The sequence below is a fragment of the Syngnathus leptorhynchus genome, chromosome 15 (genome assembly GCF_054491065.1).
Source record: "Syngnathus leptorhynchus isolate UIUO chromosome 15, UIUO_Slep, whole genome shotgun sequence".
Taxonomy (NCBI): domain Eukaryota; kingdom Metazoa; phylum Chordata; class Actinopteri; order Syngnathiformes; family Syngnathidae; genus Syngnathus; species Syngnathus leptorhynchus.
The window spans coordinates 8,716,358-8,738,206 of NC_141209.1; the positions used below are offsets into that span (position 1 = coordinate 8,716,358).

At 46.9% G+C, this 21,849-nt stretch overlaps 2 protein-coding genes across 13 annotated transcripts; both read right to left on the reverse strand.

Moving 5' to 3' along the window:
* Nucleotides 1–185: 185 nt before the first annotated feature.
* Nucleotides 186–6,558, reverse strand: dpysl5a (dihydropyrimidinase like 5a). 4 transcript variants are annotated; one of them, XM_085931134.1, is made up of 13 exons: nt 6,339–6,558; nt 4,793–5,076; nt 4,037–4,195; nt 3,773–3,952; nt 3,580–3,648; nt 3,321–3,365; nt 3,158–3,233; nt 2,764–2,920; nt 2,532–2,673; nt 2,314–2,456; nt 2,020–2,227; nt 1,774–1,942; nt 186–1,718 (listed from the first exon to the last, which is right to left on the reverse strand). In XM_085931134.1, exons 2-13 carry the CDS (start codon nt 5,051–5,053, stop codon nt 1,633–1,635), a joined length of 1,695 nt encoding a protein of 564 aa, XP_085787260.1. In that variant the 5' UTR covers nt 5,054–5,076; nt 6,339–6,558; the 3' UTR covers nt 186–1,632. The 4 variants fall into 4 exon arrangements, with proteins under 4 accessions (XP_085787260.1, XP_085787262.1, XP_085787263.1 ...); XM_085931136.1 differs by lacking the exon at nt 6,339–6,558 and adding an exon at nt 6,118–6,306; XM_085931137.1 differs by lacking the exon at nt 6,339–6,558 and adding an exon at nt 6,009–6,025.
* A 599-nt stretch (nt 6,559–7,157) lies between these two features.
* LOC147045533 (DNA (cytosine-5)-methyltransferase 3A-like) lies at nt 7,158–21,760 on the reverse strand. Of its 9 annotated transcripts, none has more exons than XM_085931125.1 (23): nt 21,496–21,760; nt 20,303–20,454; nt 19,312–19,407; nt 18,709–19,033; nt 17,492–17,538; nt 16,915–17,061; nt 13,475–13,816; nt 13,188–13,346; nt 12,994–13,101; nt 12,727–12,883; nt 12,507–12,659; nt 12,165–12,209; nt 12,020–12,099; nt 11,832–11,944; nt 11,571–11,754; nt 11,373–11,457; nt 11,156–11,301; nt 10,981–11,071; nt 10,744–10,892; nt 10,470–10,570; nt 10,134–10,203; nt 9,934–10,052; nt 7,158–9,607 (listed from the first exon to the last, which is right to left on the reverse strand). In XM_085931125.1, the coding sequence occupies exons 2-23, from the start codon at nt 20,360–20,362 to the stop codon at nt 9,466–9,468; spliced, it is 2,919 nt and encodes a 972-aa protein (XP_085787251.1). In that variant the 5' UTR covers nt 20,363–20,454; nt 21,496–21,760; the 3' UTR covers nt 7,158–9,465. The 9 variants fall into 9 exon arrangements, with proteins under 9 accessions (XP_085787251.1, XP_085787258.1, XP_085787252.1 ...); XM_085931132.1 differs by having other exon boundaries at nt 10,485–10,570; nt 12,507–12,656; nt 19,312–19,410; XM_085931126.1 differs by having other exon boundaries at nt 12,507–12,656; nt 19,312–19,410.
* Between the last annotated feature and the right edge of the window lie 89 nt (nt 21,761–21,849).

A 21,849-nucleotide genomic window follows, 5' to 3' on the forward strand; every position in this document is an offset into this window, starting at 1 on the left:
AATTGCTGCTGCTGCTAGAATCGGGGTAAAATGACGCTAGGGGGTGCTATAACCTCATCAAAAGCCTCTCCAGCATTTTACTAGTATTTTGATGAGGTGCCATAGCCACCTAAACAAACTGGAACAACAACAAAAAAATAATATTAGTGAGCATGTCAATTAATGAAGACGCGGGAGTTCAAGCAGACATTGCACCGTTATTTATTTTCACTGGAGTGATGTGAGGGACGATGCGAGAAAGGAAGAAACAAAACCATACATACATAGTTGACCATAATGTTTAGCACCAGTGTTTTACTTTGGGGTTTTTTGATTTTTTTTTCTCACAAACCTCTGGGTCTAAGAATGAAAATATGTTACCCCCTCCAAAAAAATAAAGACTACATCAATGTATTGTATTGTAAGAATAACGTTCGGAAAGTCCTATATGGTACTCAACATAACACATCAAGGACTAAGACAAATATGCACAAAGTAAAATGACAAACGTATATCTGAAGATAACAATAAAAAAAAGTATCAGTGCGTTTCAGTTTGTGAACCCTCCTTGAAGGAGCGGGCAGCATTTGAGTGGCCTTCAGGACATGTCTGCGTTTCAAAGCTCACTGCTTTCAATCAGCGGATCTTTCACAGTGCTAAGATAATAAATACATCAAGAGATGTGTAGTCTGGAATATTTCAGCCAGTACAAAACAATGCGAGTGTGAGGGAAAAAAGGCAATTTAGGTGAGCCTTTTTTTTTTTTTTTTTGCATTTTGTGGAAGATGCAGATCACGGCAAAGGATGCAGACCACTGTTGGTGCTTAGCGCGTTTCCTTTAATAGTGATGGTCGCTTGAAAACAGAACCTATTTCATGTTTCTTGCTAAATGGATGGCAGAAATATGAAAAAGAAATTCTGATTATTTTCTTTCAACCATACACCTTCTTGAACGACTGCAAAATCCTGTGAATAACATGCACTCGAGTATATTACGCCCCCCCCCCCCAAATTTTTAAGTAACCAAAGCAGCATGAAGCCTCGTTTGGACATCAAATCGGATGTACAGTGTACCCTCATTTATCATTCATATCATTAGCTTGACTTGGGAGTTGACATCATTTCAATGCGCAAATATCGCAATATAAAAAAAACAAATAAATTTCAAATTGCACCATGTTTTCCTTCAGCTGCGGCGAAATGCGTACAATACGTCGCCCAAGTTACGGTCTCAACTTTTTGCCATGTCATTCACCGCGGTTCACAATACAAAATGAAAAAGCTAAAATCACCACACCGGCTACAAAGGCGGACGCCCCACAAGTGCAAAACATAGAATTTTTTACAGTGAGAAAAGACTCACGATTGATCGTGACGTCACGTTTCTTTTCAAGTAGTAACCTAAGAAGCAAGATTCCCTAACACTCACTTGATGAAATTTAGTTTCTTTGGGTGAAATCGACATATTTTGCGACCGGCGTTCAAATTGGGTTTCAGTTCTTTAGAATCTGAAGAAACCGGGCTCGATTAACGAGAAATAAAACGTTTAAAAGATGACCGCCTTAACCCATAATTATTCTAAGTAAAACCTTATCTCGCTCGGACGGACATTTCCCCCAGGACATCGTCCTTTTTGTCGTGTGTTTTCAGCATCTACCAGATCCCACTGGACCTCCCGCCGGGTGGCGCCAGAATCCTGGCCGAAGATCTTTTGGGGATCTTGTCATCGATCTGAGCACCTGGAAAAGCAGTTTTGTCAGTTTTGTCAGACTTGAGTGTGATGTCAAGCCCTACCGGAGAGACTGAAGCTGGACTCCTGGAGGTCCCTCACGCCGCCGTGACGGGTGCAGGGGCGTGTGGGAGTGTCCAGGTCCGAAGTCACGACGTCCCTCTTTCCAGCGTTTGCCACGGCCACCACCTCTCCCGTATACGGCTCGCGCTCCACTCGCTTGGCCGCCTGGCACTGGTACGTCGATCGACCCACACAAAAACGTCAAAGTAAATTTAAGTTCTGACCAAAAGCGGTTTCCCCTTAAGTACCTTTTCTCGCTGAACCATCTTTTTGTAAAGATAGTCTGGAAAAGTCCTCAGAGGGCAGAACTTCCCGGAGCCCTCGGCACAGGTGAACATGCCGTTCTCGTAGACCAGCCGGCCTCGGCTGATGGTCACCAAGGGTACGCCGTGACAGCGAAGACCTTCATAAAGGTTCATGTCCCCGCCCTGCATCTGGTTTTCCACTGAGATGATCCTTCAAGACGGGCATTATGTCAGAGAGTGGTTCGGGAGAATAAAAGCTGAGCCGGTCGATGAGTGGAGACGGATCGGGTTTCATACTTGGAGCCTTCGGGATCCCAGACCACCACGTCGGCATCTGCTCCCGGGATTATCCTTCCTTTTCTGGGATAAAGGTTGTAGATCTTGGCCGCGTTGGAGCTCGTGACAGCAACAAAGCGATTCTCGTCAATCTTGCCTCCGATCTGTAACCAATCCAGAAGACCTCAGCCGACGGAGCAAACTTTGGTTACCCGCTTTTGAGACGGGAACACACGTACCACGCCTTTCTCCCAGATCACGCTCATGCGGTCCTGAACGCCCGGTACCCCGTGGGGGATCTTGGTGAAATCATCCTTGCCCATAGCTTTCTGCTTAGTGGTGAAGGGACGGTGGTCAGACCCGATGACACTCAGTGTGTCACTAAAAGGAGACAAGATCAGGGCAGCATTAAGGAAGGTCTCAAACCAAATCAAGAACCTCCATTTTGAGCCAATTGCTGGTACAGCTAACCTTCCCAGCAAGCTCATGAGGTAATTGGGTGTGCTGGGTTCCAGGCGCAGGGGCGGCAGGGTCACGTGCCCCGCAGCGTAAGCCCAGTCCTGGTGGTAGTACTGGGCACCATTGAGCACAGCGTGGGCGGTGGTGGTCTCACCATGGACCACCCTCCCTGTTGGGCACAGCACAATGCCACAGTTGAACATGCCTCTTCAAGGCTTTGTTTTCAGCTCTGGTGGGACTCAAGTACAGTCATTTTCACAGCCCCACAGTTGGCAAGTTGAGACAATATTTGAAATTTTCACAATTCTGAAGCCCTATTTTGAGTACTTGGCTATTTTTTTTTTTTAATCATTCAAATCTGGAAAGGTTGCTTTCATTACATTCTGAACATCTGCAATGGCGTCACCTTGCATTTTGGCCGTGGCCACAACGTCTCCCGCCGCCATGCTGGACACGTTAACCAAATAGATCGGGCAGCGGGCCTAACCGGGGGGGGGGAGGAAAAATAACCCAGATGAGTGAATAATTTTTCGGGTGGGATTGTTGTCTTCTTGCGCGCTTTCCCTCACCCTGTTGGCGATGGTGATGGCCCTGTGGGTCGCCTCCGCCTCCAACTGTGAAAATCCAAGATGAGGTCATGCCTTACAATTAGCACGTCCAGTCTGGGTGTGTTTATTATTCAAGTGACGTCACCACTAAAGACGCATTTCCACCCAGAATTACGATTCAGTTTGTCACGGTCCAGTTGAAGAGTGAATCGGGAGAGGTTTGGTGCATTCGTGTCATCGGTTTATAATGTTCCGGACTTTGGCCATGTGATGGTCTTACCTCTTCAGGCCTGCTGATCTCAATGCCTTCTGGACCACTGATGCCCAGCTCCAAGGCTTCCTTAGCACCCTGGTGTAGGGACAAGGCTTGCAATTACAACACAAGAACCGAATGCATATTTGATTTAAAAATCCAAATCCCAGCGCTATCATATCAAATAACTAAAAAGGTTGACGCGAAAGTGGTCCCAGACCTCAGCCACAAGCTCCCCGTTCTCCGCGTGGACTCGGGCGATGGCACCGATGTCCTTGCAGTGCTGCAGGGCCTGGAAGAGCTCGTTGTCCCTCAGCATGTACATGTCCTTGTAGGCCATGAACATCTGGAAGGAATTCACGCCCTTCTCCCTCACCAGCTTCTCCATCTCGGCACGCACCTGCAGGGACAAGTCCAAAGTTGCCGACATACTGAGACCTGTGTCTTCGTGAACCTGTGTCTGGAAGGAAAGATGTTGCACTACCTTGAGACCCCACCAAGTGACTCCAACGTGCAACGCGTAGTCGCAGCAGGCTTTGGCGTCGGCCGAGCTGCGGCACTGCTCAAAGGCCTCCAGCAAAGACTCGTTCTTGTCTGGCAGGACATGCGCTATCACCATGGTGGTACCACCAGCTAAGGCAGCCTAGGAAAAAAAACAAAGTATCCAATCCCGCTACTTGAGAGCCATTGTCCTGCATGTTTGGAATTCCAGAGGCTTCGCAAACTTTTTCTCGCAAGCGTCTACGTTTTAGAAAGTGATTTTGTCTACGACAGCATCTGTCAACTCCAGAGTGGAGGATTGTGTCTTGGGTCTGGATATTTATAGCACTGGTGGTGGTGGCAGCTCTGAGGGCCATTGTCTCTGCCAGAGCACAATGGCGCGTGTGTAAAAAGGCCTCAGGGCGGAATTCGCAGCGAGCTCCGCGGTAGCCATGGAAACGGGCCGGCATTTGCCTCCAGGAGCGAGTTAGGAGGGGCGGAGGAAGATGGGCTTGGCAAGGCCCAAGAAGAGAGGGAGCATCTGCTGGCCAACTAAAGCCATGGGAGCGTCTCCAGTCATGGCTCGCTGGGTAATTCTGTCTGGATGGCTCCAGTCCAGTCAAGTCCATCACGCGATGGAATGTGCCAGACCATTTTAGCAATCCAATGACTTCAATGCAGCTAAAGTTTCAGCTGAGGTCAAGATTTCCTCAACCTGAAACAAGATTCCAAAATTCCATCCCGTGGAGTTGCAGCTTACCTTGGTACCGCTGTAAAAGTCGTCGGCTGTGGCGGCGTTCATGAAGGTCTCCTCCAGGTGCACGCTGGTGTCGATACCACCGGGCATCACCAGTTTCCCCGAGGCGTCCACCACCTTGGCCCCGCCGGGGATCATCAGTTCCTTGCCCACCTGCTGGATGACGCCATTCTCGATGTAGACGTCGGCCTCCTGCGTGCAGTCATCGTTCACCACTTTGCCGCCCTTGATCAGGATGCGTACTGTGGCCGCGCTGGTCGTCATGGCTTTCGCTCTGCGGGGCAGACCTGGAATCATTTTGCAAGGGAAGGCTGACTAAAATCCAAGTTGAACTTGATGCCTAAGTATTACTACGTCCCGGTGCCGCTGTGTCGCTAGAACTTCACGAGCGAAATGCTGGGCTGAGACTGAGCTGGGTTTGTGGAGCGGGTGGCCGTTCGTGTCAGTCGCCGCCTGTGAACTGACGGCCCGACTGGACACTGACGTGACCTCAAACTGATGTAACAAAAAGTCTATTTTCCCCGGCCTTGAATGCTACAATGTCTATTTAAGTGAGATAGGAGGAAAAATGTTAGTTTTCTCCCTCATGCCACGCAGTGTAGAAAGTAAGCAGTACAATACAGGAAAGAACGTTTGAGTTTTTGATTTGCCGCTAAAAATGGATGACGGGCCACAAATCGCCTTTAGACTCTATTTTGGGCACACCCGGTGTATTTCTTCCCATTAAATGCTACAAAATGTTCCCTTCTTTTATGTAGTTCCAAAGTTGCACCTAGATAGGTGAATGGACTATCTTTCTATCCCTCATAAAGCAGACAACGCCCACCGTCTTAAAAAAGCCTTGCTCATCCACAATAACATAAAAAAAATAGTCCCAAATGTAAGTACGTTTATCGAAATATAGCTTGAAAATTTGCATCTAATAGCATGACTGGCATTCTTTGCTCCTGTGTGTCCTGACCGATAACGCCCATGTGTAATGGCGTGCGTCCTTTTTGCGTATGCGGGTGCGGCATCCCTGCCTTGATGATGACAACACGAGGGTCGTATTATGAACCAAAATAGCCATAAATCAAAAGAATAATCATACATTATGAAAACGTGCCAACGACGTGTCTGATTGTAGTAAAATGTGAATTTTTAAAAAGGAATTTCCGCACGTGCTCGTACATTTATTTGTTTACTTTGCACGTTTGGCGAAACGTATTGTTGAATTTACCAATGTGGTTGCAATGATAACAAAGAAACCCATGTCCGTCAGACAGCTTTTCATAGCCGACCCAGAAACGCCTAACCCCCCCTTCTCTCTCTCTCTCTCTTCCACCCACCTGCTCCTCTTCCTCCTCCTCTTAATACGGCTTCTGCTGCCTAAACATCCATTAAACTGCTTTCGTAGTTACAAAAACAAGCCTTGAGGTAGTAGTTGTGTAGACGTGCAGCCTCTCCCGGGGGTTTTAAATCAAATCCCCACTCCAGCCCCTCCTCCCTCTTGTGGGAGGCTCCGCATCTACTGTGTGCACCCAAAGAAAGGTAACCCGCCCTTGCATACCTGATGTCCGAGTGTGCAGCTGCAGCAAGTCCGCTTGGCTCCTTGGGTTCCTTTGACACACACACACACACACGCACACACACACAATGCAACACTAGCCCAGGAGGCAAACACACACTTCGTGTAGATGGATGCCTTCCCCGGCCGGTGCAGGACCACCCGGTTTACGCTAAGCTAGCGTTCGCGCGGCACGCTAAAAGTCATTTCCTGTAATGGCTTTCAAAACAAAGCAGAGGACTCGATTTACTCTGTGTGTATGGTGACAAAAAAGGCAGAAATAAAAACAAAAAAACTTCAATTTCTACTTTGAAATTGTCAACATATATATACTGTAACACAACACGTTAATGTGGATGAGAATAGAAAAGCAATACTACAAACATTTATTTTATACTGTTGTTTCCTCTAATGCTTCTGGTTTGTTTGCCTAAATTAGAACGATTAACTTTCGGCACAGATGGTCGCCTGAGCAACCAATTAGAGGCGACAAGAGGCGCGGCCAACAACGGAAATCACCAATCACAGTCATTATAAATAGATACCACGTTTAGTGTTGCGTCTTGCGTTGAAGTCACTGCCATATTGAGTGAGTAATGAATTTTGCTGGTACAGTAATTTGAATTGAAACTTTAATTGGTTAATTATGTGGCTAATCCCAAAAATTCTGTTTTCTAACCTGTACATGACATTAACAAAATTAAAATTTAAGGATTTAAAAATATATATTTTTACATTAACAACTACTATACTAAACTTCACGGTTTAAAGTTTGGCAATGTGTACAATGAGACACAAACAAGATGCTTTTTTTTTCCACAAAAAACCCAAGACATTTATTCAAGTGTTCTCCAGCACAATTACATACGGAGTCTTTAACTTCTCTCTGGACACTTAACATGTGTGAATGAAGGGTTGAGTGCTACATTTTCGGTCAGAACTGAAAAACATGGGCTATAAACAACAGTGACACTTTTAGAAAAGAAGTCGCGTGGACTGCAGCGACGCGTCTTGACCAGTGTTGTGGAAAAACAGTTAAAAAACAGACATGGAGAACTTCACCAATCAGAATGTCGGGGGGAAAAAAACAAGCGCATCAATACATCACGCTACAGTTTTTTTTCTTCCTCACAACTGTCCCACAAATAAGCACCGACTACAGCAATCCCTTAAAGTCTAAAATAATGTAATAAAACTTCTTCGATTTTTTTCTTCCCAATAAAACAGATTGTTAGATGCCGTAAATTGAATAGAGTAAGTCCCAATATTTGCTGCGTTAAAAAATCTTAAAAACACACCGCCGGTGGAGGCCTGTGCAATGACGTCACAAAACTGCGAGAAATACGGGAATCGTGCGTGGCAAAAGGCAACAACCGATGAGGAATAGGCATCCAACTAAACCTGTAATTTCACTTAATAGGTCCACAAATTCTCTATGACATTTCTATTTATGCCAGTGATGTATAGTGACAGGCAGAACATGCTCTTCCCCTGGAGGGTAGAACGTACAATTAACCTGTTGTAGTTTTTGTTCAACTAAATGAGTCTATATTAGGCACTCATTAATTGTGACCACAATTTATCTATTAGTCATAGTAACATTATTTCAGTACATATAGTTTCTATGACATTTTCATTGGAAGTGAGATTTTCCTCATGTAAAATATGCGTCGCTGCTGAATAAAGGTTGGGAAACACTGGACCAAACTACATCTAAATCGCAATCAAAATTCATCACATGATTTTTCTTTTAAAACAACAAAAAACACTCATTTGATTATATATTAGCCAAGAATTACATTTGTACATTTCCATTACATTTCAAAAATCAAAACAAGACAATGGGTGTTTTGCGGCAAGGTAAGAAACGGGTGGCGATAAGGTCACTTAAGAACTTTGTTACATTAAGAGATTGAGTTCAAATATTTTAAATAGGCATTCAAAACATTTTTTTATATATGTTGTCAGTTTTTTGTTTTGACAAGCCAACGCCTAAATCCTCCATGTTAAGCTTTTGCATGATTACAATCAAGAGAGATGGTTTTGGTTGGTGCACCAATCTTGCCGTTTGAACAAAACTGCTTGTTTTTAGGAACCTTTGACAGCTTTTGTTTGGGGTGGAGTTGGTGCTGTGTTTAAGAAAGGCTGTTTTCTACATTACAATCTTAACAACCTGGGCGGTTTGACACGCCATGTATATTTATCGCCGCTTTACAACAACCAAAAGCGGAGGCGGGGGGGCTCTGACTATACAATGTGTCCTATAATAAAAGCTTTCATAATATTTAAAGAAAAAAAACAATCCATATTGTTTTCCCACTATTGGCACAGCCCTACAGTACACAAAAACGTATTGCGCCAGCGTAGTTCACATCACCGTAAAATAAATCACATCAACCTAGATTTAAAAATCAAATACAAAAAAAGGAAATAAAAGTATAAAAGTGCTTTTATAATGTTGATACAACAGCACACATAAAATTGCTATCAAAAGGTAGAAGGGCTTTTGTGAAGCTGCACCATGTTGAGTTTTTTTTTTTTTTCTCCACCTCACACTAAATGTACAGTGAATGTCGTCGCACAATTTGGAACGCGACGTTATTTTTTTCCAACGGCGGGAAATGTCATCGCTGAGCTTAGTTTGTGCACTTGAGGAAGGCGAGTTGTGAACAAGTGAGCACCATTAAGAACTTGTAGAAAAGCTGCAAAAAAGCACAAGCGTCTTCAACACTTGTTTGTTTTTTCAAGCAAAGACGATATTTCCCGCCGTTGCTGAGCACCACGGCATTGTAGCCATATTACAGTAGTAGTAGTACCTTCTTATTTTATTTTATTACCTTCAGAAGCTGTAAACGACGAGGTATATGTGATCTCTGTGTTTTTTTGTTTTTTTGGGGGATTCTTGGAGCTCCCTTTACGCCGGAAGCACAGCAAAAAATCATACAGTACGCTCGCCCCGTGTTTAGCTCTTCTCCGAAAGCATAGTCTCAAGTATAGCTTGCACAAAAACAAATTGAGGTGATAATAACACTGTTACAAAATTAAATTAGAATAACAAATAGAACGTGTGAAGTCTACACCGAGCGTAAAACTCCGGAGGCTCAAGGCTCTGACGTCGCAAAACCGGCCCTCAAACGCAAGCAAAGTAATCTTTGAGCGGTGCAAAGAGATGGCGGATGACGGGAACGCTCCACGATCGGCCCAGCAAACGCTGCCGGGCCAGTCGGCTCATGTTGGACACGTCCGTGTAGTGGACCGGGAAGCCAAAGATCCTGATGGAGATGCAGAAAGGACGGCCAATGAGAATCGTGGATGAGAGCAAATTGCCAAAGGGGGTTTGAAAAGTCTGGTTGCTACGCAGCTTTGGATTTGAAATTAGTACAGATAAAGATTGTCGGTTTGTCACGACGAGAGAAATGGAGAAACGCCAACGAGCTGGAAGTCGGACAAGTTCAAGGAGAAATAAGGATGAGACGGATGAATGAAGCCATTTTCAACATTTTTGCTGTTGACTGAAATTGATGGGGTTGGCTTTTCCCTGTCTTTGTCCTCAGTCATAAAATTGCAATCAAAGCCCTTTTCATTGGTTGGTGCTTACCGCTCCATCTCGGTGCACCACAGTATGTCCTCCTTCTCGTTCATGAAGACGGGAAAGTGGTGGTCCTTGCCCTGCTTGATGGAGTTGGACCTGGTGGTGATGGTCCTCACCTTGTCAAACTGACAAACGCCACAAGAAAGCGACAAGTAAGCCACACGTTTTAGCACATGTGCGGGCCCGGTGTCACGCGCGTAGCGCACCTTGGCGGTTCTGCCGTGTTCTAAGCAGTCCTGCAGGTCCAACTTGTCATTGCACATGGCCGCCAGAGGCCTGAGGAGGAAAGGTTTTGCTTGAGACAAATCGATGGGCAAGAACTCATCAGCCATCTTGCATCATGATTATTTCTGGATGACAACATTGCTGTATGTCAATTAAATATTCAAAAGCACGCACAAAGGTTCGATACGTCCCAAAGCCTCTCGTAGATAAACTAAAGCTTCCAAAATTTCCCAAACTGTAAAAGACAAGAGGAAAGCCACGGCTACTACGGTGATCGAACCAATCATGTTTGAGTTCACGTGGATGCTTTCCCTCACCATTCACCCACCGACCTGTTCATGCCAGGAAGGTTACCCCAGAAGTAGCGGGCGCGATGGGCGGCTGACACTTCCTTGGCATCGATCATCACCGGGTTGCACTGACCACCAGAGGAGGGAGACCACAACACACAAAGAAATATCAATCAAGAGCTTTTGCTGCGGCTAGAGGGCGTTAGACTAATGTTTGGCACTGGTGCACATTTCCCAAGGCACACTAGATGATGTCATTGGCGGAAATCCAGGAGCACGTTTGCCTGGCACGTGGGCGTACCTCCAGAAAGCGAGATATGTCCCTCTTGTCGCTGACGCCCATGGCCACCACATTCTCAAAGAGCCAAAAGAAAGGCCGCTCCTCCCCCGTCTTAGGCCGAGCCTCGTGCAGCAGCCTGTAGAACTCGAAGAACAAGCGGCCCGTGCCCTCTTTTGCGGCGGCACGGTCCACACAGATATCAACAATGCGTTTAATATAGAGAAACCCCAAAATATTAACAACCGCTTATCCGCCCACCGTAAAGGCCTTTCCTCGCGGGGTTGACGATGGAGAGGTCGTTGCACGGACTCCCACCGATGACCAAATCAAAAGGACCCCACTCTTGGATCTGCAAAGATAACAAGCATGGATGGAAGATTAAATGACACTTTTAATGACACCATCGTCAAAAGGCGAACTTGGTTAAACCCACGTGTTTCCGTGTGACGCTCCTGACGTCGCCCACGTACATGATGCGGCCCTGATGCCGCACAAGCCCCACCGTGATGGAGTCCTCGCACACCTCCGAGGCCACGTAGCGCTCTACCTGGATGCCCAGCTCACGCAGCACCAGCAGCCCTGAACCACAAGGAGGCACGCCAGCCCGTCAGTGGTTTGGCCGTCGGACAAATCTTGCGCATGTATCTCACCCGTTGCTATGCCATCGAATAGCGACAGGACTCTGATTGGCTTCCTCTTCTCTACCCCAATGGGTGGGTAGAGCTTTGTCGGTTGCTGTGGCGCAATGCGAAGAACACGCCGTTACTAAATTGTGAGGGCGGCAACACCTTGTGACATCATCACCACGCGACAACGGTAAGCCGAACATTAGCGTGCGCGTCACATACGAAATCCTGGTCATGGTTGTTGGCGAAGAAATGTTGCAGGCGGCAGGTCCAATCGGGGCGGCGGTCCAGTAAACCGTACGCCCCCTTGTGGCCACACATGTAGCACTTCCACGGGTCCTCCTTGATGGCAGCGTGGGCGGCGCCCTGGCCCACCAGGAGGTCCACGCACTTCACACAGAAGCACCTGGCCACAAATGCCTTTGAATTCAAAACTGACACTTGACTACACTTTGACTTGGAAAGGACGTCCCCACGATTTACCGGCAGCAGTTGTTGTTGCCGCACATGAGGACCTCGCGTCCGCCGCAGCAGATGGTGCAGTACGACTGATAGCCATCGTCGTCATATTGGTAGGCGCACTCCAAAAAGCAGTTCTGAAAACATCACGTCGACAACATGCTAAAGCCTGCACGATTTTGAAGAAGCCATTAGTTGGCGCAGTCTCCCACCTTGCAGCCCAGGCACATTCCTCCTGCAAACAGCGGGTGCTCCAGGCTAACGTTTAGACTCCCGCAGGAGATGCAGATGTCTGTGTGGAGAAGTTGACAACTTGTCACAGGGGACAAAGACTCGGCGACCGTTTGCGTGACTTACCTTCGATGCTGCGGCACTTTTGTCTCACTTCGTAGATGAGTCGCTCTGAAACGACAACGCGCTATCATCACAATCGATTGGATCCGGTTCTATTTTGCGCATGAGATTTTTGACTGCGTCCTGTTAAGACAGACCTTACAACAACTTGAGAAATGTTCCCAAATGTTGAGACCCTCAAAAAGGCAGTCAGAAAGTTGATGTGCAAAAGACTAATAAGAGTTATGTGAGTGAGCAGCAAGAGGGGGCCTAGAAGGCATCCCTGCGGTACACCACAGGAGTCAGTCTATTCTGACCCAGTAGAAGAGACATGCTCTTCGTTTGCATGAAACGAGACTCTCTTACCTCGCATTCCGTCGTCGATGATGTCCTTGACCCTGGGTTTCTCTTGGTTGCTCTTTCGAGGCTTCTTCGCGGGCGGTGGTGGCGGCGTGTAGGAGGCGGCTTCCGGCTCCACCCACATCTCTGGGTAGACCTCCTTGTATGGGTTGCGTTCTTCTGTGGGTTTCAACATTCGTTAGAAGCTACAAAAGCTCGACTTTGCCTCGACTCTTCTTGTGCTTACCCTCCGGTGGCTCCAAGCCTTTGGGTCCGGTCGGCTGAAACCCTGCTGAAGCCCACTGGATCATCTCCTTGTTGAGGAGATCCACAGATTTGGAGCTATCGCTGTGGTCGCTGTCTGGACGGAGCGTGAAGGCTTTGCCTGCGCGGCTGCTGGCCACCTGGGTTCACCATGTTAACCAGCAAAAGTCATCCCTTTGGCTCATCCTGACCTTCTCTTCAAGCCAGAAATTGGAACTCTTCCCAAGGCTTTCACATGTCATGCTCTTACCTGTAGCACCTCGTAGATTGCTTTTTTGTACATGGGCTGCTTGTTGTAGGTCGGTTGGTGAAAGGCATTGTTGAAGGAACTGAGGGGCAAGAGTTTCTCAACACAAACCTAAAAAGGAAAACAGAGAAAGCCTTCACTTTCCCGTCACTCCGTGATCCAAACATGTCAAGTTGGGAAATAAAGGAAATAGTCACCACTGAGAATTTGCCGTCCCCGAACCACATAACCCATCTGGTCCCCTCTGCGGCTCTGCTGCGCCCCGTCATCCACCAGGACACGATTCGCCCCGGCCACCAGGAGAAGCCTCGCAGCTTGCCCCAGACCAGGTCGCCAATGCCAAAACCACGATCGTCCTGCAAACGCCACACGGCAGCGTTTACTCATTCTGAAATGACACTTGCTCAGATTTTTTTTTCAATTTTCCATTTCTTCAAGCGTTGTGACTGTCAAAAAGTGCTCGACCAGGCTATCGTCTTCCTACCTCATACTCGGGCTCAGTGTCTGCAGCTTTGGGGGACGTCTTGTCTCCACCTACAATGACGACAGGCTCAGGGGTGGTGGCCACTGTAGGTGAGGCGGGCTCCGTAGGCTGCTGCTGCTGTTGTTGTTGTTGTGGCAAAGAAAGTTGAGGTTGCTGCTGAGGCGGACACGGAGGCGGCGGAGGCTTGCGTTGCTGCAGAGGTTGGCGGAGCTCCTGTGGAGGCGCTTTGAGAGCTGACAGCCGACTGGGCGAAATGTCCTGTTCTGATCTTTCGGTTTTCTTGCCTGGCTCTGGATCCGTTATTGTGTTCATAGCTGACATCAGTTTGGCCTTTTTCTCTGCCTGGAAAAAAAAAAAAAAAGAGATGAACACGTGAGAACTACACGGAACCCGAGTCTGCGAGGGGAAACTCAAATTTAGGATTGAAACCCAAATTTGAAACTCTAACCTTGACGTGAAATCTCTAAGACTTAGTTCAAACCTTAACCCAGGCTATGGAGCTCCTTTTAAAATCCCAAGCTGATTTATCGTCATGAACGTACATACAGACATTGCGCAATTTGCAAAGCTGAGAAAGGCGTCAGCCAGAAAAAAAGCCCCCCCCCCCCTCCTGTAAACAATAAGCTCTCTAAGGGTGGGAGTGGCGTCGAAACATATGCTGTTCAATCGAGAGGCTGCTGGTGTTTTCTAAATATTCGCACTAGCTGCTTAAAAGCCTCGAGGGCCACATGGTGCATCTCGCTCACTGGGCACACTCCAGCCCGTCCTGTTTGCCGCTCCAGTTTCAGTAAAAACCAGACTACAAGACTTCCTCCCACTTGTAAATGTGACCCAGCGCCCCCCTACTCCTCCCTTTTCGGGGGGCCTCACAGTGTACATTCACTTGGGCTCTTCTCAAAGACGAACGGGGGTTAAGAAGCGGCGAAGACACAATGAAGGCAACAATGAAGGCAATCTTGATGGTTTACACGCTCGCTGACACTTGGGGCCACACCACAATAAATCCACAGCGCAGACCATTTCAAACCCCGACCATAGCTTAAAACTTTCCTTTAATACTTTTACCCTTTTTAAGACAACAATTGGAAACCACGACCCAGGCTTGAAGAATTAATTTGAAACCCTTAACCTCTCAACTCGCGCTTGCAACCTACCCAAATTCCCCTTGAGATGTTTGAACCCCTATTTTGGACTGAAAGTGAAGTTTTGCCTCTCGCAGAGATCTGAGACAAGTTGATAATCCGACTCGGGTTCACTCCGACGCCCCGTCGGGGCCTCAAAGGGTGACAGAGTGCACTCAAAGGCGGGGAAAATTTTCAGCCGCCATGATGTGTCTTTTCTGAAAAGTGAAAAAGCCGCAGCGGCAGGAAGATGAAGCGTCTAGCATGGCTCACATGGGTTGACTTCCTCATGCAACGCCACCGCCACCACGCAAAAGGAAGTCTGACCTTTGCTGGTTCCGCAGCTCAACGGCCAGGAAGACGAAAGTGGGAGCTGTTTTGTCTGCTGGGCTCTGTACAGTTAGCTTCACATATAGCTTAGCCTTGAGACTAACCGGCTGAAAAATGGCCAAATACAAACTCGTTTTCTATTTAATTAAAAAAAAGAAAAAAAAGATGTCATAGCAAAATTTGATGAAGGATAAAGAATATATGCTCGTGATTTTATCTGTCTACATGTGTTGCTTCACTGTTGGTGTTCAATGGAAGGTTGCTGGTATAGCCCCAACATTGATGCTAACAGTTAGCATGTCAACGGAATTTGTTAACATTCAGCTAAGCAGAGTTTTCCTAAGCCAAAGCTGTGAGGTTGTTTCAAATACAAAAAATGTAATTCGCTCTGCTTTGGTTTGATTGCAAACTGGCAGAGCCAACACAAAGCTTGAAGCCTCTTTTGTCAAAGTGCTGCTTCGATCATTTTTCTCTCTTGCCCACTTTGTGGATCTTGCACGTGAGCAAAACCACTACAAGCACTACAACTACTACAAGGTGCCGCAGTGGAACAGGAAATAGTTGCTGCACGAATCGACCCTCACGTGGGGGTGAAAAAAAAAAAGCCCCACCACTCAAACAACTCAGCCGAATCCTGCTCGCTCAAATTCTTCCTTTCCCAGGCAGATGGCGCGCACAACACAACAACAACAAGTCCCAAATGGAAAATGGCTGCAGTCAGCATATTCTACTCAATCAGACCAAGCATGCAAACAAATAATGCAAGTGCACATACCCAAACACGAGCCTCATAGTCCAGCCAGTGTGGAGGTCTCTTCTTCCTTTTTTTTTCTTTTCAAGCCCCTGCCCCCGCCCCTTCCCTCACTTCCACTCACTCACACAGGCATGCACATTTCTTTGTCTGGGAATTCAGGGTCAGGTGGTGGCCCAAACGCATATCTGGTTGGCTGGAGGGGACTCGCCGAGCATCTGGCGCCCGGCCAGGAGGAGGCTTTCTAGTGAGCGCACAAGTAGCCACAAAACGCTTCAAAATCTGCAAGGCACAGAGTTATGAATGGGGCAGGGAGAGCCACTGTAAGAGTAGGTGCATTTTTTGGAGAGGAAAATAAATAAATAATTAAATAATTAAAAAGCCCCTTAAGCCACCATGTGGTCGTGCAGTGGCATCCTGACATCTAAAAACCCTTTCTTAACCCTCCATGCAATTAATGCCTTTAGGGCACCTTTGTTGGTAAAACAAAAAAATGACAAAATAAAATAACATAAAATAAATGGGTGCACCAAACTTCAGCCACTTGTTGTGGCCATTCTGCTACGTGTGTCAATATTTCCTCCACCCGGTCACTTTTATGGCCACACGTTGAGCAGAGCTGAGTGGGGGAAGGCGTAGTGGGGGAGGGGTGGCACATGGAAGGAGAAATGGATATATAAAGTCCCACATGCCGAGCCACTACGCAACCAGGAACAACATTTGACCAGGATGCAAAAAAAAAAAAAAAAATCTCTAAGATGTATGATGCAGATCAACAAGCATTCACACTCGGGGGCAATTTCGAGTCTACAAAAGAACCAAGTTTATGGACTATGAGAGGAAGCCGGAGTACCTGGACTGATTGACTGGCAAAAAAGGACAATGTCAAAATTTGCAGCTGACATGAGCATCAATGGGTCAAGTCCAAGATGATAGGAATAAAGTGAGGCTTCATTTCCATGGTAGCCATCAGTAATCACGCCAAACTAAAACCTACAGGAGCACCGGCCCCAGCTCATGACATCGACGTGGCTTCATGTGAGTTTTTTGTTCCCCCGCAAACGCGATTGGCAGCACAAAAGCAGGAAATGTGGGAAGCACGTGAGGCTTGCTCAGCCAGGAAATGGACTGACATCAAAAGGTACAGTCACGTGATAGCCATCAAATACACTTGGCTCCCGACATCTGGCAACCCCCCCCCGTGCCCCCTTCAAGATGGCGGTGGCTGTGCTACTCACCTCCATCTTCCACTTGGCCAGCCACTCCTCTCGGGTCCGCTTGCTAATGTAATAAGGGTCTCCGGCCTGGAAGGTTATTCTGGGCACGGGCCTCTGACGAAGGCTGATCTCCCCGCCAACTCCCCCGCGCAGCCTCCCACGATCTCCCTGTTTTTTAAAAATTCAAAGTTAGCTACGCGTTTCTTCCAAAAGAAGCTTCCGGTCTGTCGATAGAGTGTCAACATTCGCGGAGGAATTCCAAGTGTATTTGATGTCTCACAATTTAACACCAAGTACCATTTCTTTGGTAAAGGCCAAGAGCAAGCGTTTCACTTCACGTTAGCCACCGACTTTCTCGTCTTAATACGAACCTCGGCTAACTGCCTCGTAGCCACTCATTTTTACAGAATGAGCAACTTGCTCATCTCCTCAATCGTTTTTGCAAAACGATCAACCTGCTTCCTGTGCTTGTGAATTGTCAGTTCATCCATTGTGTGCCAAAATAACATCCTTGGTCCAGTTTCTATGCTAAACCAAGCTAAGCTAAGCTAACTGACGCGTAACCCAGGATGGTCGGGATCATAAAAAGGACACTTACCTCGCTCTTGACCACTTCACTGTCATCTTGCTCCGTGTGTTCCACATCTGCAGAGGAAAAAGACACTTAATTTCCACTATTGCCACATCTTTCTTTGCATCGTCTTGAGAAGTATACCACCCTGCTTTTTCTGGCCTCAACCCTTCAAGGAGAAAAAACTGGATGGAAAAATGGAGTCAGCGTGCCAACAAAATTCATTGGTGTAACCTCCTCTGACAAAACACAAGCCGCGTCTGCGCATTTACATTTGGTTTATTTTTACCCAGGCGCTTTATTTAAACATCGTCGTCTTTAGGATTGATGGAGGTCCCGCTAGGCCTCGAGAAGCGGCAGCTGACAAAACAAGTTCCACCACACGTCTTCCGGTTTCAAAATGAAGAGTTGAAGCCAGTTTTCTGTTTTCCACCTCGGGCGATAGTTTCAAGTTGGCCTTTAGTTTCAAGTAAGGGTTATGGTTTTGATTTGGGGTTCAAAGCCAAGGTTAGGCTTTCAAGACAGGTTTTTAGCTCTCACGTTCAACTCAGGCTAAAACCGAGGGTCCCTGAGAACCCGAAACCGCAGCTGGAGAGCAATTCTTGGCATGACGCCATTGAGCCAGCGGGAGTCCCGAAGGAGGCTTGCTGCCAGGCGGCGCTCTCGGCTACTCTACGCTGCGCTACGCTGCTCTTCTTCTTCTCGGCCCTCATCAAGGTCGCGGGTGAGTGAAAGCGAGGCATTCAGAGAGGAGGGGGTGGGGGGGTTAATCTCCATCTCAGCCTGTCATCATCTCCCTCCCCAGGGAACTGCTGTGATTTATTGCTTTCTTTCTTTGAATGTACACAACGACAACTAGCATCTTAGGAAGGATGGAGCTTTTTTTTTTTGTCTGGGGGGGGAATTACAAATTCAATAAAAAAAAATACAATGATTAAGATGTAACTGCATTGTTATGAAAATTTTACAAAAAATATTCCTTTTGTACGATTACAAAAAAATTTACAGAAGAGAAAGATTAAAATAATGAATCAAAATCAATTTAAATAGAAAAAATATACAATTTACTCTTAAAAATATTGAAAATGTCTCCTATTAAAAATAGATTACAAATTACAAATATTAACATTTTGCACAATTAGTGTTATTTTTTAATGTTCACTGTTGAAAAGAAATATTGATTTGCTTTATAAACTAATAACTAACTAATGTCTGCAAGTCTGGAAGTCACGCAAGCAACTCACATTTGGTGGGTCGCTCCAGTTTCCGTCTCGCTCGCTTTTTGTGCGGCGCTGTCCGGTCGTCCCTCTCGTCGGGGCTCGGACCTTGGACGCCGTCCTCTGGACGGCAGGAGGAAGAAGAAGTGAAGGACGAGGAGGAGGAGGAAGAGGAGGAGGAGGGGGATGGGGAGGATGAAAGCTCCCTGAGTATCCCGTTCACCGCTCCCCTCCTCTCCGGCTTGAGGACGTCGGACGTCCGATTTGGAATGTGGCCACCCGCGTCACCGTTGTGGAGGGCCCCGGGGCGGGCCTGGACGCCATCTTGGAAGGAGTCGCTGACGCTTTCCGTCTGGGAAAGGCACATGGAGACACAAACTAAAATACACTAACTGACAAATACAAGCTGTCATTCAGACTCATACACACACACACACACACACACACTCACTCACTCACTCACTCACTCACTCACTCACTCACTCACTCACTCACTCACTCACTCACAATGCCCCAAATGCTCCTCTATTTGAGTACGGCCATAAATGATCGTGGGTGATTTGGATGTTTTTAAATGTGACATGTCAAAGATGTCCTCACAAATACGTGAAATCAAGTATTTGTACTCACCGTGAGAAGTTTGCGTTTCCGCACCGGCTTGACGCTAACGTTGTGAACCTCATCCGTCATGGGCTGCATGTCGGCTGTCGTCGTGCTTTCATTCTGCTGCTGAGTGCAACACAACATTGTATGCTTGATACTGTAGCCTTTTATCTGTACAAATAGGCTGCTGATGACGGGTGTACACACTTTCGAGCTCAAGGCTGACATGAGATCTTTTCATCAAATAAAACCAAAAATGCTAAATGTACATTAGTAAGATTGTTTGACTATTTATTATTCAATATTATTTTTTTCCAACAAAAGAAAAATCTTTGTTCATCAATCTATCCTGGTGAACATTTCTAGGGCTGAACAATTCTGAAAAATTATCCAATTGCCATTTTTTTCCTCAATATTGTGATTGCGATAATATGCAATCATCTTGACAAGCACACACAGGTGATACGTTTCAACGTCGATTTGAATTAATTTTCTTGCTCAGCTCGGCACGTGCGCCTCGCCGGCGCTGCGGCGCCATCATTTGCATGTGAAGAACGTCACCTTTTGTGAGCTGACTCGATCTGTCGCCACAAGGCGACTTCATCAACACGACAACAAACAAAACACCATTTTGACACTCGGCTTCAACCGCGTTTTGGAGGAGGGAGGGGCGGAGGGGGGAGGGCGTGGGGAAAACAAACAAACACCAGGAAGCTGCATCATAGCCCAGGGGTACCACTACCATGCCGACTGTGCACTATTTCTGTCCGAATAGCCGCTGATTAAAGCTGTTGCCAGGCAACAAGGGCTGTATTGTGTAATGGAAAGAAGACATGAGGAAGAGGACACAAGCTTCCCCGCCAAACTGCATCTGCCGTGTCCTCTTCAACAACAACCACAGCCCTCGTCACAAAGTGCCATCACGTGAGACAACGCGTACGATACAGAAGTTAGCATCTGATGCACGAGCTCAAACAAACTATAAACTTGCTACTGCAGATCTGGACCAAATTCTTACCGTTCTGCTTCCCGTCGAGTCGGAGCCTTTGAACGCAGCCATGACGGCATTGGACGGCATGGCGAGTGGGGCGGGAGATGGTGGATGGCGAACTCCAAAAGTTTAAATTAAAAAGTGAACAAAAAATGTGATGAGCCCTCTCCTCTCTTCTTCTGGAAAATAAAAATAAACATAAATTAAGCATTCTCTCTAAGAGTATACGTAGTAGCTGAAGTCTGGATACAAAGGCAAAAAATTCAGAAGAACATCCAGTGTAAAAATTGGCCCAAACATATCATGTGACTGATATGCACACTTAAAGCTACACTCAATTTGGATCAAAAATTGGATCAGGTCAATTTGACCCAACTTTGTGTAAAAAATTACCCAAAAAAAACAAATTGACTGAAGTAGATCCAGCAGTTTTAAGTGTGTGGCAACCTCATGTGATGGGAAAGCTGCTTCTCCTTCTAAATAAAATGTGTGTTTTTTTATAGCCACAACTTTACTGATAACCCAGTGACCCATTCCTTAGTAAATTTAGCTCATGGGTATTGGTAGTTTTTACCCCTTGTTGGACAAAATCTAGGTGAAATCCTAATCCCATGTCACTGAGTGTAAATAACCCAGCGCTGGTTTAGCTATTTCACCCAATTTGGTTTACTTTTGTTTAAGGGTGTTCACAGGAAGCATTTTGGTGCGTTTTAGTGCCGAGCACATGCATTGCTGTACCTTTAAATGTGTTTTCCTCACAATTCCCTATGCATTTGGACGTATACGCTTTAAGAAAACGGCACAGGTGATGCGTTCACTTGCCCCCTGTCCGTTTGAATGCTGACAGAAGGTAACGGAAGGTGTCATCTTGGTGATAATTCACCGACAATTATACGTAATAATCATATTTATAATATGAAGAACGGAATGGGGTGGAGGGTATTGGGAGCGGTTCTGGCTGCAATAAGACTGGGGGATCGGGGGGGCCTTCTTCCAGGCCCTGCTTGCAGCGTTTGGCGAGGTCATTCGCGGTCCATCTTTTTCGTCACTCTAAGCTGTCTAATGTAGGGCAAACGTCGCGCACCAGCGAGCTTCCTTCCTGCCTTCCGCCTAGATGTGCTCCCTTTCCGCTAGCCCGCCACGACGCCCCCTTCCTTCCCCTTCCTTCTTCCCTCCCCTCTCCAGGCCGTAAACGGACTTAAGGTAAAGGAAGACATTACCCGACGTCCCCCCGCGTCCAGGGAGGGCCTCCTTTTTTTTCTTCCTCCCCTCTCGTCTCGTCCTCCCGGAGCCTCCTTCCTGCCTTCCTTCCTTCCTCTCTCTCTTTCTCTCCCCGTCCACCGCCTCCCCAGACCGGTCACAGCTCCTCCAGATGCTCGGCTCGCTCGCTCGCTCGCTCGCTGGTTCTCCCTCACTGCAGCGGGGCCGGCGCGCTGCCTCGCAAGTGCGCCGCCGGGTCCTAACGCCCCATCAACAGCACATACTGTGGATGTACATGGCAATCTGTGAACGGCGCACCTGTTTAAATGTCACTTCACTCTATTAAAATGTAATAGCACTTTCAAACTATTAGC